A 16,543-nucleotide genomic window follows, 5' to 3' on the forward strand; every position below is an offset into this window, starting at 1 on the left:
TCGAAAATGAAATGAAAACAATCTTTATGCAGGAAACACAACAGGTAAGAGGTGGTAAAACACGAACAGCAAGAAAGAGTAAAGGATGAAAAAGCAAGCAAAAGGGCAAAACCAAATCAGTGATGTGATGAGAAATGAAGGCAAGACGGCAGAGTCTACCCCTCTCTTCCTCTCACATTCAAACTAACACATATTGAACTCTCCCCCTCATGCGGCTCAGCGCATCATAGCATGTCTGACTTCAGTTTCCCCATGTTTTATCTGAGACAAAAGAAAAGCAAAACCCTTCTATCAGAATCAAGTGTACAAATGGTTGAAGGGCAGAGAATCTAAACTATGCTTCAATAAAAAAAAGGGCTTTTAGTCTCAGGTCATTTCCAAGTGAAAACAGTATTGTAGATTAGCTACCTTTGGTCTTTTGAAATCATCTTTACTAAGTACATGTTTAAGAAACAGCCTTTACTGGGAATAAAGTCGGATAAAGCTGTTTAAAGCTGATTTGCATAGCAATGTGGCCTGTAAAGAAAAAAAAAAAAAAAAAAAAAAAAAAAAAAAAAAAAAAATATATATATATATATATATATATATATATATATATATATATATATATATATATATATATATATGATGCATTAAGACTTTCGTTAAAGACTCCCAGATGGACCTGTGCCTGTGAACTTTTTGGATCTGCTCGCATCAGCACTTTGATGGCTGTTGTCATTTAAACAAGTCAAATAACAGAATTATTCTAGTATTGACTAATGTTAAACATAGTGCTATAAAATACTCATCTGTACTATGGAGATATTGATATGATTTTCTTCTGAATGGCTAGTAGTCGCTTTTTATTTTACTTTATTTTACTCAACAACATCTTGTCCTTGTTTGTGTTTAAGTTTTCTATTTTTGTTGTTTTTTTTGTTTTTTATTCTGTGGCAAAGTATATATGCAATCAGGATATATTTTTCAGCATTTCATACATTTATTTCAGAATTAACTTTGCCTTCCAACTGTGATAATACTGAATTAATCATCATTTTGTAAAGACTGGGAGTGGATAAGTTGAGGTGGAGTAAAAATAAATCCTTTCTTTCTGTACATATACCAGAGGATTTCACTAGAGTGACATTTATGTTGCTGCTATTCACAAAATGTAAAAAAATGGACTAAAAGAATTGTTTAAAGGTACTTTTTTATAGTTTGCAGGGCTTTAATGTTGTTTTTAGCATTTGTTGATGACTTTAGCATTTCGCCCAATAAAACCAAAAAACACTAGAAGACCATAAAATTATCAGATTTTGCATTTTGTGTTTATTAACTTAAATCCAGTCTCCTACAGTAAATGTCATCCGTGTACCATTTCTGTACTCACTGACTGATATGGTTATATTTTCAAATCTCAAATGTAGTCATTTTCCATTTTGTGTTTTACAAAATTTTATTTTGTAGCCTTTTTATTTTTAACTATTACATCTCAATGCCTTTTAAGAGTATTGAATTAGAGCTGAACATTTACTGTGGTACATATTTACAATTTTTAGACATCTAATGTCTACTTTTTATAAATTGTTAACTTTGAAATGGTTTAGGCTTAGCCAGATCGGGTTTTGTTTGGAAGCAAAATGTTCAATATTGGTCTCACTGTACCAGGGCATTATCTTATAATGTGTTTGCTGTGGCCCCTGGATGGTCTGTGACAAATTATGTCTTATGGTGATTCACCAGTGGCTTTATTCTTAGCACTGTTTTATAAAGGTCACATCTGTAGAGTTAATGAACAACCTGTGGTCAGATTTTACCAGCTGAGCTGTGAATGCTGAAGGGTTACCGTAGGCTGCTTTGTTGGTTTATTCAAGCCTTGAAATAGAAAAAGGTGAAAATATTCAAGAAGTATTACAACCTTATTAAGGCATTCTATTATGTGTGAAATATCAAACTTTAGAGATATATGCATATCACAGAAAACTTACTTCCTCTGAGTATTTTAGTGCATGCAGAATGCTGCTTTTCAACATCCCTCCTCCAGGTTTTCATTAAAAGCTCATTAAAAGATTTTAAAATATATTAATTTCCTGGTGTCCAAATATTTATCTGCAAAGTACTAAAATAATTCCTCCTTTTGTTGTTGACTTAGATTATTCTTTTCACTCTGGCAGGAAGGGTTTGTACTGTTAGGAATGGCCAAGAAAGGCTTTCTAAAAATGTGCAGTTTTAAGGAAAAGCTGTGCAAGATGAGCATTACCCCTTTGCCCTGTGTGACATTTATTTGCATGAGTAACAGCATACTGTAGGCACCTAGCGGCAATCATTCAATGCATAGTAACAAAATTAATTGCATTACTCATAACTATCTGATGAGTGTCTAAATATGCCAAGTTTTTTGAACGTTTAAATGCTATGAAGGTGAACATTGTGGTGTACTTTTAGGAATAGATGCTTTTCTGTTGCCTTGATTACTTTTTATTTGATGAAGTGTTTACCTCACTAAAGTTTTTACTGATAAGTAAGTGAATAGAAAAAAAAGTTATTTTGTTTTCAGTCATAGGATTAATGTTATAGATGTGAAGAAAAACATGTACTTAAATGTTTTAAAAACACATTCCATCCTGATTCCATATTCTAGTTATATTAATTGTACATTGACTGAAATGTGATGAAATATAAGCAGCTGAAACTGCACTAAAAATAAAATGCCAAAAGGTGACTACTGAAATAGAAACCATGCAACACCATGGAATTTTCCCTGATAATATTTTCGGTGCTTTTTCTGAGTAATATAATTATACATTGAAAATTGTCTTGCCAAGAAATCAGTATTCTTCTTTTGTCAGATAGTAATTAAATTTGATGCTTATTGGATTTAAGGAAGCCTATTTAAGTAGTAGATAAGATTTTAACATGATAAAATTTGTGACAAACCTGAGAAGGTTTCAGTTACAAAGGAAGAAAGAAAAAGAGGTTTCTGTGTTATTTTTTATGTTTTTTTTGTTTTGTTTTACAGAATAGTATAATAGTATAAAAATAATTGATTAACTGTTGACTTGCTCCTGAGAGATGGAATTAAATTAAATGACTTGTATACTATTGATAGCAGACACTGTAACACTAAGTTCTGTCACACAGATATGCCATCATTTCAGCTCATGTCAAACCTATAATTAGTCGATACAACATAGAAAAGCTTTCTACTAATTTCCCGCTCGTTAGATGCACATACTTTAAACTAAAAGCAATCAGAGATGGCTAAAGGAATCTTAACCTCCCTCCTGTGAACATGCCACAAATGTCTCTCTTATTAGAGCATCTGCTCCTGAAGTGGTCTCCACTCAGTCTTCCCCTCACAATATGACGCACGACAGAATTGGTATGGATCCCAATCAAGTGTCAGCTGAAAATATCATGTCGCGTGGCATTTAGGTTGTTTCAAGTCAGGTTGAGGAACACGGTTCGATTCAGGAAGGCTAGAGATTAATTTGCTTCATACATCATATACCATACAAAGTTAAATTTACATTTTAAGCACATTTGGTGCCTAATTAGAGGTTTAATGAGAACTACCGGCATGCAATCTTAATATATTGTTGTCTTGTTGAATGGGGAAGTCAGCAAATAAACAATGCTTGTCAGACTGGCTGACAACACTTGGTTATAAAAGCACTGAACAACCTTCTTCTAATTATGATATCATATTATGACAGTAATTTGGGCAACCAGAGGAGAGACACGCTCACATAAACACAGGCAAGAAACAAATGCTTTGTAAAGAGTGCAAAAATACCAAATCTGACTGTTAGTCTGCTAAGCATTAGCCCATTCTAAGTTGTATGTAACTCTGTAACATTTGTAATAGAGTACTATTTAAAAAACAACCTTCTTTCTGCCACAAGTACAGTACTGCATGCCATTTACTGTAAATCACCCCTGTACAAAATCAGTGTAACTGCAACCTAAACTTTACGGCAATGAACTTAATCCCCCAGGGAAGCTTGACGCTTCAGAGTGACTTAAAAATGACATTTAAGGCATCCTTTACTGTCAGATTAATTCAACTGACAAGCTTTATATATGGGTAATTTAGAAACCTTGACTCTACAAGGCATGGCAACATAGAAAAGGCTGTGGACTTACATACTCTAACCCCATGTTTCATTTTTAATGGCATTGGCCTTAAAGACCAAGCCTAATCAAGATAGTCTTTTGGGTAATGGGTACATTCATAAAACCATGGATTGCACAAACCAACACTAGCCTTAAAGAAGACCAACACACATTTTTCAATGTTTTTTAAATAGCAATTAGGGTAAAAACACAGCTAAGCAAATTGGTTGTAAAACATTTTAAGTTTATAGGATGAAAAAGACCAAATACATTTCTTAAACTGGGAAAGACATAAAAAAATGACATTCAAGTAGATGGATATGTTTCTTTCTTTTTATTTCTACCCACAGTTAAACAAATAATGATATTCATTATAACAACTGGAATCCTGTGAAAATCAAGATGAGCAATTGACTTACACTAGCCCCCTGAAACAGATCCATGCCGAGTTCAGACCGAGCTTGTTTCTTATGACCATTTACACATCACTCTAGCACGGTTTCTCTGCTCCTATCAGCGGTCCACGATACAGCAGTTCTCAAAGCAGGAATTATGCAAACAAAAATGGTGGCACCCAAAATATTTAGGAATTTATGTGCCTGGATAGTTTCCTCCGCCCAAATTTCAATGAGAGCCTAGGTCTTGGCATCATCCCAGGTTGCACCTCACTCTTCTGATGCCATTTATTGTTAATTGACAGAAGTTTGTTTTGTAAACAGGTGAAGAAATCTGTAAATTGCAAAACTGGCCATGCTGGAAAACCAGCAAAATTAGTCAGCTTACTGTAAATAGGATATGACGCAGTCTGCTCACGTTCTGTTTATCAGAGAACTGAGCGACAGATGAACTGTGTCCTACTGTTGAACTAGTACTAGATTTAGCGCGGTCCGAGTGTGTCTGTCCCGGCCCAGTTCAGTTGCATTCCATTTACACTCAACAGTTATCTCGGTTATCGTGGTCGGAGCGTTCCTGACACGGTTACAAAAGGTAGTGTAAATGGAGCTTTTAGCTATAGTATGGAGTGACCAGTACAGTGAGAAAGTTTTAGAAAAATCTCTGAATAGAGTTGTAAAAAAAAATATGTATGTATGTATGTATATATATATGTATATATATATATTTTACATTTATATTAAGTATATTACAAAGTCTCCCTAACAATGATTAGACACTTTTTTTATGCCAACAAGTTGTTTCATACAACTGTTCAGAAACATATTATAAACATATTCGTGCTTGCATCCCACTGTAAATGTTTAGAGTTCATGAAATACTAGTCTTTCAATAGTCGTGGATAATGTAGAAGATAGTTTGTATATATGACGCATTGTTTATTTGATCAAAAATATCCTTTCAGCCAGAATTTATTTACTTAGTTTATTTTTACTGGATTTCATTTGGTAAAGTATACATGTAGCTAACTGCATTAAGCCTACTGCAAATTTTCTGCATTTTTCAGTTTGTTTATCGAATTTAGACTTGCATCAGAAATCAGTGCACCTTGAGGGATTTCCATCTGTCTGTCAACTGTCACTGGCAGATGAACATGCCAGAGGGCTGGAAAAGGTGCTTGTGCATGAGTGTGCATTTGTGTGTGGATGCACGTAAGAGAGCAGTTCTGTGTCCATCAGTGCTTGCCGATGTCCTGCAGTTGTCATGATAAACCTGTGACAGCTGCCATCCTGCAAGCAATGCTCTCTCCAACGGTGTGAAAACACACACACACACACACACACACACACACACATACACCTAATGCACGATGCTTCATTGCTTTCCTGAAAGTATGATGGCACCTCAGCAGGTCTCTGTTTGGCCTGTTGGGTCATTTACAGAAAGCTCCTTGACTGTCTAGTGGTGAAATGACTGTCTAGATAGCTGAATGGTCTGTCTGTCTTCCTGCCTCACTGCCTCTGTTTTCTTTCTGGTTTTTATTTCTTGGTTTTTTGTGGGAATGATTCAGAAGAGGGTAGATGAATGCTTGGTTACAGACAGATAACACATTTTTGTTACATCTTTATATAAGCAACTGTAACTTGGCACAATTCATCCACCAACCTTCTAGTTTGAATTGTTCATACACTCATTATCTGTATACATTTTATATCCATTTTGACCTTTTAGTGATATATTAGATACATTTTCCTATGTTGAGTGGGGTGGTTAAATGGTTATACAAAATAATATTTAGGTCAACATCTTTAGTTACCCTGCAGTCTATTTTAGAATTAAACCAGCATCAGATTTTCTTAAATTTTAACATATGTGCTCATGTTAAACCTTGATAGCTGTTGGGCTGTTTTCGCTGGTAGGATGACAGTGAAGGTTAGATGATTAAAACCTAGACACAGTTGTCTATTCCTGCAGCACAATCATTCTAATTAAACGTCATACTAGTTTGTTCCTGAATGACCCTGACATCAAACTTGTTGAAACAATATAAACTATTGTCAAAAGCTTGGGCCACATCAAAAAAATAAAACACTTTTAATGACATGTCATATCTGGTAGGGGTAATAAAACAAACTTCCAAAATTAGCCCAAAAGCTTTCTAAAGGCTGCAGGAGGCCAGTGTTGATGTGCAACTTCAAACAACATGGCTGTACGTATGTATTTTAGCCATTCTGTAAGACGTCAAGCTGGGAAAATCCCCAACAAATTCGCCCAATACATCCTTTTGCAACCTTATTACAAATGTTGTCTAACCATTCCACCCCTAAAACTCAACAGTTGAATAACACACCAGCAATTTACCCTCTTCAAAATTAATCATAATTATTTATTAATCTATAGTGCTTGCTTGTATCTTTATTTCTGTATCCCTTTTAGCCTCTAATATTTCCTGTCACCTTTCGGTGTGCTGTCCACTTTGTAAAATAATTTGCTTCTATATATATATAACTATATATAAGCAAAATATATTTTGTGTGTTTGTAGGTGTGTGTGTGTTTACTGGTGATCATCTGTTGTCAGATGCAAGTCTTGTTTTTGAGTAATTCTCTTTATCCATTCCTGTGGGTAGAGTTCTGCTTGGACCCTTACATTATCTCTGTCATCTGTACATGCATCTACCCCCCCTCTCTTCTCTTTAAGACAGCATTCTCATAGATGGGCCTAAAGCATGTGCATGTACACCTGACAGTGCCTGTCTGAAACTCCTATAATGGATGTCGTTTTCAGCTTCTCAGAAAGTGCACTTTTAGAATGACATCTGGTGTATATACAATATATGTCTACTAAATGCCATCAATATCAACATGCGATGGGTTGTGGAGCAATCTGGTGTCATTCAAATGTGTACTTTCTGGCAGGTTGTGAAATACTTGTCTGCTATAAGAGTGTGCTGCAAGAATTATTGCCACTTTTATGTATAAATTATACAGGAATAATTTATACCAAGACAACAATATGACTTTTGGGGAAAAAAAACAACATTCAACATTGTGTTTTTTTGGTCAATGGGACTCTGGCTAGACACATCTTGCTTTGACTATATAAATAATGCAAATAAATGAGTTTTCCTTATGGTTTTAAGTTTTAGCTAACTTTTTAACACATCTGTAGATCAAAAAAGCCAGAGTACCATTGACTCAATAAGATCCAATGTAGACTGTTTTTTTCTCAAGAGTATCTGTATAAATTATTCTTATAATTTATGCCACATACACAGCGCAATCCATGTGTCTTTATCTGTTACACAGTAATCAGGACTACAACAAGGTATGCAAGGCTATCAATCAGATGGGATTGACAATAATGGAAAAATCTTGAGGAAAACATAAGTGCATCTTTTTAAAATGTCTTCAAAGCAATTTGAAGTTAAATACAATCTGATTCTAAATCTGCCAACTGGCAATCAATTCAATCAAAATTTCCTAGGTGGTGATTGGAGGAGAGGAGAGCGGAGCTAACCTAAGAAAGTGTAGCATATGATTAATTTTGTAAGAGGAGAGGACAGCAGCTGTGGGTGTTACAGGAACTGCAGCCTAACCCCTGAACCCAACTCCTAATTCTAACTGGCATTAATAAGCACTCTAGAATAAAAAGACTGTTGAGCCATGCCATGGAGATGCTGTTTTTCATATTTCATATCTAAGAAGTGATGTGAGACCTCCATATTTTCAAAATATGGTTTGCTAATATGATCTGACAGTTGATATTGTGAGACAGTCATTCATCTCTAACATTCAATAACATGCATAGATCCGAAACATGGGATACTAAAAATTAAGGCGACAGCAAAAAAGCCACATCATAGCGGGAGAGAGTTGGGGAGTTGGGCTGGCTGACTTGGAATTTTGAAGCGATGTTAGGCGTATTATGAAGTAAATCGTGTAATGCTAATTTGGTAAAGAATTTGAGTTAAATTAACTCATCAAATCTTAGGAAAATGAACAAATCCAAATCAAGAGTTTTAATTTTATCAAATATTTCTAAAAGAAAAAAGTCCGCCCCCTCAGTCCCTCCTCCTCTCCCTAACCCAGGTTTTCTATTTGTCACTCTGATTTGATTGACAGCTGAGGACACATGTGGGGGCACTGTGAGGGGCGGCAGTGGGGTGGTGACCAGTCCCGGTTACCCCGGCAACTATGGTAACCAAGCCGACTGTACTTGGATCCTATTGGCCGAACCTGGAGACACCATCTCTGTCATCTTTACAGACTTCCAGACTGAAGAAAAGTACGACTACCTGGAAGTGGAGGGTTCAGAACCGCCGACCATTTTGTGAGTTTTTCTCTGACTTTCTATTATTTGTTTGTGATGCTTTTCGTTCAAGTGGGTATTGTGACAAAATATGCTGCTTTTCATTTGGTCTGAACTTCTAAGTCCTGCCAATTATGACATTCAACATCAGGCATTTCATTATAATTCACCTTCTCAAAACTGATAACGGGATCTGGTAACAATACTGTACATATATGTAGTTGATACTGGATTGGATGTTATTCTGAGTGTAAAGAATAATTGAAAAAATATATATTTTCACTGATGCTCAATGGCTGGTTTACATGCACGCCCCAACCTGTCACATGAAACTAGACAATCCTGTCTATGCATTATGTTTATTCATACAGTGTGTTTCAGATTGCAACCTTTTTTATTTTTTTATTTGAATAACTGAAACATCTACCAATTTAAAGCTGCATTATTTTGTTACTGTCAGTGTCCAATGGCTGTTTGTGGAAGATGTGGCTGACGTGCAGTTATTGTTTTTATATTGTAATACTTGGGTTGCTGTTTGTGTAAGTGTTCATTAATTTTGGTGAAAAATAAAAACAGAGATAAAGAGTACATGTAGAAATTACCATGTTATAATTAAAACTGGTTAAAGTTATTTCTGGAGTTCTTATGAAAACAATAGGGCACATATTTACCAGTTTACATTTTAGAAAAACTGCAGAGAAGAGGTGAGTAGCAATTTCATGTTGAATATGTATACAGTGTGTAAACCTACAGTGGGGCAGTTGTATTGTCTTAATGTTTGGCCCCAAAAATCTGCAAAACCATTTTCAAAGTTAGGAGAGGATAACCTTAGTTGTAAAAAGTAGTTTTTACCTTTATAAAACAACTTGTTTTTGCAAAGATGCAAGCAGGATGGAATGAAATAGCTAAACACTAAACAAAGGAACACTGTCTGCAAACATAAGCCTGTTGGTCCTTATCTATATTGTAGTAAAAAAGAAAAGTTTGCTTGACCTTACTAATCTGACATTTCAGTAGCTGCAGAGTTTTTATAGACCAATTTTACACAACCAAGCAGTACAACAAAAGGTTATGAGTAATAAAATTAAGTTTGGTCTTAAGAAAGAAATATTATGTTACTAAAGACATAGCTTTAAGTTTTATGTTTGTTTTTTCTCCTCAGAATACAGCAGCTGGTTTTTACATGAAGCATATGTGAATAGACATAAATACTTTGCAAATACTCAAAAAATGCAGGGAATACATAAACAACACAATATAACTTCAATTAAATTTAACTTCTGTAAAATGTAACTGTCCATTTAGAAAGCAACCTTGATTGACAATCAGTTGCACATGCCATTGTGCAAACTGAATAGACTACAGGTGGAAAATTTAGGCAATTAGCAATTAGCTAGACACAATAAAGGAGTGGCTCTGCACGTGCGAACCACACACCACTTCTCAGTACTTATACTTTCTGGCTGGTGTTTTGGTCACGTTTGAATGTTGGTGGTGTTTTCAAACTCGTGGTAGAATAGGATGGATTCTACAACCGACACAAGTTGCTCACTTAGTCCAGCTCATGCAGGATGGCACATCAATGCTGCTAAAGCTGTGGCAAGAGGGTTTGTCCAGGTCTGGGTGGAGATCCCTCAGGAGACCCTCCACCACCTCATCAGGAGCATGTCTAGGAGTTCTAGGGAGGTCATACAGGCATGTGTAGGCCACACACATTACTGAGTAGGGCTGGACAATATGATCTCAAATCAATATTACGATAAATTGGGCAGTTTTACTTACTAAGAATAAATACACGATACATGCTCCTGCTCCTCTATCAGAAATATAGGCATATTCAGGAAATGCAACTGATCTAATTTATTTATTGAATATAGTATTACATTACATATTATTTTCAATAAAATATTTAAAGTCTTGTAACCATTTAATGTTAAACAATCAACAATGTTCTCAATGAACGGGAGAAAAAATTTTACAGCTCTTGAAAATATTTTTGCGCAAAAGTAATGGTCATCTTTGAACTCAGCAGCATGGTTGTGCTATAGCTTGGTGCTTGGATGTGTTACTTTGGGTATTCCCGACAGTTTTCCGATAAACTTTGTATTTCATGTTCTTTTGCTCAACATCTATGGCGTAATTTTGGGGTAACCGAAGCGTGCAGTGAGAAGATTGTTCATCGTTTAAGCTTGCACACCGTCACTCAAAACCGGTCTGCCGTTCTCTCAACTCTTACAACATGCTCTCTACTTCTTCTCTGCGCACTCAGCTTCATCTCTGCTCTCGCTCAGCTCCAGAGGTTTAGCTGATGTAATTTCGTTTACATTCTCTTTGTTTGCACTTCTGACTTGATCAGTGGAGTCAGGTGATTACACAGATGCTGCAGTATCTTAAAGGGGAAGGAAGTATCAACAATCCTTGCAAACAGGAAGAACAGCAGAATTACGTTTTTTTGTTTTACCGACATGAGAAAATTATCCCGGGTTATCGTAGTGAATGACGATAACAGTAAAAATGGTTTATCGCCCCAAGCCTAATAATAAGCCTAATTTTTTTTACCTGTTTTTAAAGACATTACATCAAAGTTAGATCAGCCTGTAGTGTGTTTTTACCACTTTCATTTTTTGTGTAACTCCAAATACACACATCCGTTGGGTAATAAACACATTTGCATTGATAATGGTCAGCACATTCGTCTTTGTACAAATCAAAGAGATTCAATAAGAATATTTTATTCATTCAGATCTAGGATGTGTTGAGTGTTCCCATAATTTATTTTTTATTTTTTTTATTGTATGTGTATTTGGATCATACGTCAAATTAGGATTAACTGATCTCTGACGCTTCAACTTTAAACAGCCCTCCATGTATTTTCCAGTTGTTCACTCATAACAGCACTTTATTGCTCCGGCTGTTTATTGATTGTTGGTAAATTAGGGTATTGATCAGACATTGCCATTGCCGTAACCAATTTGAATCTAATCATGGATAGGGATATTAGAGTGTGTGCATGTGCATTGATTTGGAAGTAATAATGGTAACTGCTGCCAGGCAAGCCTAAGCATTACTTGGGTTTACCTGTTCGAGTGATTTAATGTTTACTTGCTAGAAGTCTCAGTAAAAGAGACAAAGCGTAAACAAAATTATTGCAGAAACATAGCAACTACAAAAATTACATTTTATTTGTTTTTATTCCATACATAAATGCATACATAAACAAGCACTACGATTTTTTTTATATATATATTTAGCATACTCTGCAGACCTCTTTGTTAAGTACTAAGGGCAGCATACCCATTATTACCTTTACAATGACATTAAGATTTCCAGGTTTGCTTCACTCTATTTGAAATTCCTTGAGACCTTCATTCAAGGAGGCTTTAGAGCACCTTACCAGCAACCTGACAAAAAGACGCAATCTGGTGTCGCTTAGCTACATCTACCAAAACAGGGCAAGTTAAAAAATCTCTTTTACAGTTTAAGGGTGCTTAAAAAGTACATCAACAGCAACTTTTCTTTCATCTGAAAAGCTGGCACATAGAATGAATTAATAAAAGACAGCTGACACATCTTCCAACTTGTTTGTCCCAATTTTGCTAAAGCAAAATACAGAGAAAACTGTTAAAAGACCATTTTCAATATTTAAAAGATTGTCTGGCTATTGAAAGAATGCCAATTGAAAATGCAACTGGTTTAGAACTTTTTTTCCCACTTTCCTTTACTGTAGATTCTTAAGTTAAGTTATATGGATCCATGTCAAACAGAAAATAAATACTTTCACAGTACTTTGATGCACAAGGCAGAACGCATTCTCAGAACCTAATGAGTGATTTTTTTTTATCATTCTTTTCAGTCTTTGTTAGACCCACTAAGAACTGCAAATTTACCTTCTGATACTTTACATAACAGGGAATCGGCCCACTGACATTTTGCTTTGATTGAGAATTCTGACATACTGTTGTTAATCTGCTGTTTTTCTTTAGCTTTATGCCTCCTCACATTAAATTATAGTCAAAAGTAGGTCTGTGTGTTTATTTCATCAGGCTGCAGCCGTTTATTTATTTTATTGTTTCTGTCTTATCAAGCACATCTGCCTTTTCTGTTCTTGTGAAAGTTTTTGGAACTTCATGATAGAAAGCCGTACAGGCCTCTCCATACCAGTGAAATGTAGACACCAAGTATTTATCTACTTCATCATGACTGTTTGTGGAAAAAAATCATTACATGGAAGCAACATTAAAACATATTTTTTTGTTTTTGTTGTTGATTGTCACATCATCTTTACTTTACTCAGATTTTACCTGCTGTGTCACAAAGACTCAGCATATTTAAGGATCAGAATCTTAACCAATAATATCTGTTTCAGAATTAAAACCTTTTAACCTATCCTGTTCTTTTATATCCACGAAGTTTTAGCCTGCCTTTTAGAATAATAAAAAAATGGTGCTAATATTCCCAGGTCCATTGGCAATGTTTGGAAAAACACTAATTATCAAAATGCTAATTTCAAAGGAGCAGAGGAAGCTAACAGCTGATACTCTGATATAAACACGTGAAAGAATTTCTTTATCAGTTGCTGCAGGTCTGCAGTTTTTTTCACACACCAAATTATATGGATACATGTTCACCAGCATTTCGACTCAGAGGCCTATAGGCTCGCTGTCACTTGTTACACACTTCCACAGACCTGCACACTCACCAAGCCTCTCCTGTCTTATCAGCATGCGAAAAGGTGTGTTTGTGCCTATGAGACAAGTATATCCCTATGAGCTAAATGCCTATAATCCTTCTGAACGCTAGACACACTGATACATGAGCACACACACACGTTTTATGTTTTGTTGTGTTAGAGTCAGTTGCCCTTGAAACCAAGAAAGCATCTTTAAAGAGAAATATTTCACTTCATTCCATGTTTACCTACCCTCTTCTGCCTCTACAGTAACTTTTCCCCTTTTTTACAACACAAATATTTCTACATAACCACTGAAAGTCACATACTGTTGAGTGTTTAGATGTAAGTGCATGACAGAATTGCACAAAATTCTTAGACATGGTGAACAAGGATTTGGGCAAACATCTTCTGTTAGTTTAATGTCTGAATTTGAGCCCTTATGGAAATTTCATATGTCATAATTTGACCAACATTTATCTACTCTATATAAGACGGATTAGAGAGTAAATCTAAGCCTGATGATGTTTGCTACAGGTATTTGGAAAGATATTTTAAGACAAGTACAAAACTTCAGTGCTTTCAGCTGTTTTTGCTGTGAAGTATTTTATGCTTGGTTCCAAAGATTACAAATAGTTTCCCACCAAAATCTTTGTTCTGTATCTGGGATATAATCGTAGCCCATTCTTTACAACTTAAAAATGTGGAGTTCTTTTTTTTTCATGTTTTCACACATCTGTTTTAAAAGTATCAATCCTTGGAGCTTTTTCTAAAGCGCTGCAGGCTTGTTTCAGTGTTCATGACTTTTTATCTTCAAACGCTAACATTAAGGTCACGTTTTTGCATTTGCACTGTGGAACAATGTTCCAGCACTGAAGAGCCTGTTCAATTTTCTTGACTTTTTCTTTTTTTTTTTCCAACTTACTGAAACACTTGGATTATCCTTTTCCAGCAATCCTATGAGGCTTTTTCTAAAAAGGTGTTCTTGTTCTTTTACACTTCATCTTGACCTCTTTTCTACATTTGTCATTAAGAGCAATGACAAATGAACAAAGATGTTGCTGGAAAGGTTTTGCTGTCATCTTTGACATTTCTCGCTGCTTTGTAGGCATAAATTCTGTTTATTCATAGACAGCTGCTTTAAAGAAAATGTGACTGCTAATTGTTACGATAGTGTTGTAGAAATTAAAGCATTGTCTAACGATTTGACTGCATACCATTTGGCTTATGCTAACAACTCATCTGCATTAAGATAATAGAGGTCTGGGCTCTTGCTAGGAAGTGTGCAAGCACTCAGATTGTTTGCATGAGGCTATGTTATGACTGCTTTATTTCGTCTTGGCTCTAAAACTGTCTAAAGTATCAAATGATTAATATATTTTTTTTTTTCCTTGATGGGGAAAAAAGGGAATATGATAAACCTTTAGCCTAAATAAATGATTTGGCAATTTGTTGAAAATCATTTCCAGCACTCAGAAATACAAGACTGTAGACCGGAACTGAAATAGTTTTTTCTAAGTAAAAAAAAAATCAAAGTTGGTCTGCAGCTCCCAGTACCGTCGGCCAGAACACACAGACTGCATGGCATTTTAATTCTCTATCCTATTTTTTCCCATGTCCAGCTGTCTGCATAGAGAGGTTCTGACTATAGGCAGAGTGAGCAGATCTGCTTAGATTTTTTTTTCACCTCTGTCTCTGCTCCATACACAAATTAAAACAATATCCCACATTTGACTTGGACAGATTATAAACAGTCATTATAAAAATCACCAGCGCATTCTATAGGCTAAATCAAAGTCTATGCAGCATCTCAAACCAGATCAGATAGAGAATGTTCAAGCTCAAACAGGAACACTACTTTATCCATTTTCTGTGCTCCTGATCTCATATCGTGGGTAAAGTATTCTATTTTTTTATGTTTCATTGATTGTTTTTGTCTGAGTTGACTTGCTGTGTATGCTCTGTGTGACTCCAAAACTGACTCTTTCTTTCTGCGATAAACAGATTTTATTTTGTATTTTCCCCTAAAGTGTTGTACTTTGTAACCAAGACTCTCTTCCTGTCAAACCCATGAAATTGCCACTGAATTGCTGTAGTCTGTGTAGTCTGAATAAAATAGACCTGGGGTCTATCTCATTTGGAACTATGCATGCCCCTTTGCATAAAATTGTGTTGGGTGTGATCATCCCCACTGACTTTCTGTCAGTTTGGACGTCATTGGGGTTCGGTGTGTTCTGGCCTTTATAAGAGACAACCCCCTCCCACCTATTGTAGTCTCAAAACTGCTTTTATTCTGATATTTTTTATGTGCAAGGAGATGCAGTGACTTGAAAGTGGTTGAGACTCCTAAGTTAAGCTGTGCAGATTTTCATGCCATAACTCTATTGGTCAGGTTTGGTAGTATTGGCGTTTTTGGTAAGTTTGATCTTGGTTCTACAAATCTCTTAGAAAAAGGGTGCAGTAGGTAAAATCAGTGTTATTTTTTTCTCGCCTCTTGTCTCTAAGTGTTCCACATGGGTTGATCATTAGTCTTAATCTCCCCCATCCAGATTAATAATGAAATGAATAATAAAGCTGATTAAAGGTCATGTAATCTCAGGTTGATGATGCAGTTTCTCCATTAGCCTCAAGACAGAAAATTTGTCAATAATTTTTTTGTGGACTCCAGAAGGACCTTTCAAAATTGATTCTCTTCACAATGCCTTAATAAAAAACTATGACAAGTTTTTAACCTTTTGTAAGTTTAGGCTGACATGCCCTTAAATAGCACAATTTTCAGCTGCCTTTTTTAAGCCTTCACTTAAAAAGTTGTGTGTAGAAAATGCTGCTTTTGTTTAGTGTTTGGCTGGCTGATATATTGATGAACATTGCTGTGTACTCTTTGTGTCTCTGTTAATGTTAATCTGATGCTTATTTATATTGATACCTCTTGGACATTAAGATCTTTTTGGGTAATCAAGCACATTATTTCTAATTGTAAATGAACAATGCATATAAAAAAAAATCATCAAGATATTATAATCTCTCACTTGCTACATCTCTCAATGGTTTGTTTTTCTTTTTAATTATTTG

The 16,543-nt window shown here is 35.4% G+C and overlaps 1 protein-coding gene across 1 annotated transcript in view; it reads left to right on the forward strand.

Annotated features, from left to right (window-relative positions):
• Positions 1–16,543, forward strand: part of csmd3b (CUB and Sushi multiple domains 3b) — a 536,357-nt gene that overhangs the window by 265,505 nt on the left and 254,309 nt on the right. The window contains exon 5 of the mRNA XM_038288005.1: positions 8,616–8,823. Coding sequence (XP_038143933.1) covers positions 8,616–8,823 — 208 coding nt within the window. The remainder of the gene's footprint in view (positions 1–8,615; positions 8,824–16,543) is intronic.

This window comes from Cyprinodon tularosa, unplaced genomic scaffold, assembly GCF_016077235.1.
Source record: "Cyprinodon tularosa strain WSP-4 unplaced genomic scaffold, ASM1607723v1 ctg247, whole genome shotgun sequence".
Classification (NCBI taxonomy): domain Eukaryota; kingdom Metazoa; phylum Chordata; class Actinopteri; order Cyprinodontiformes; family Cyprinodontidae; genus Cyprinodon; species Cyprinodon tularosa.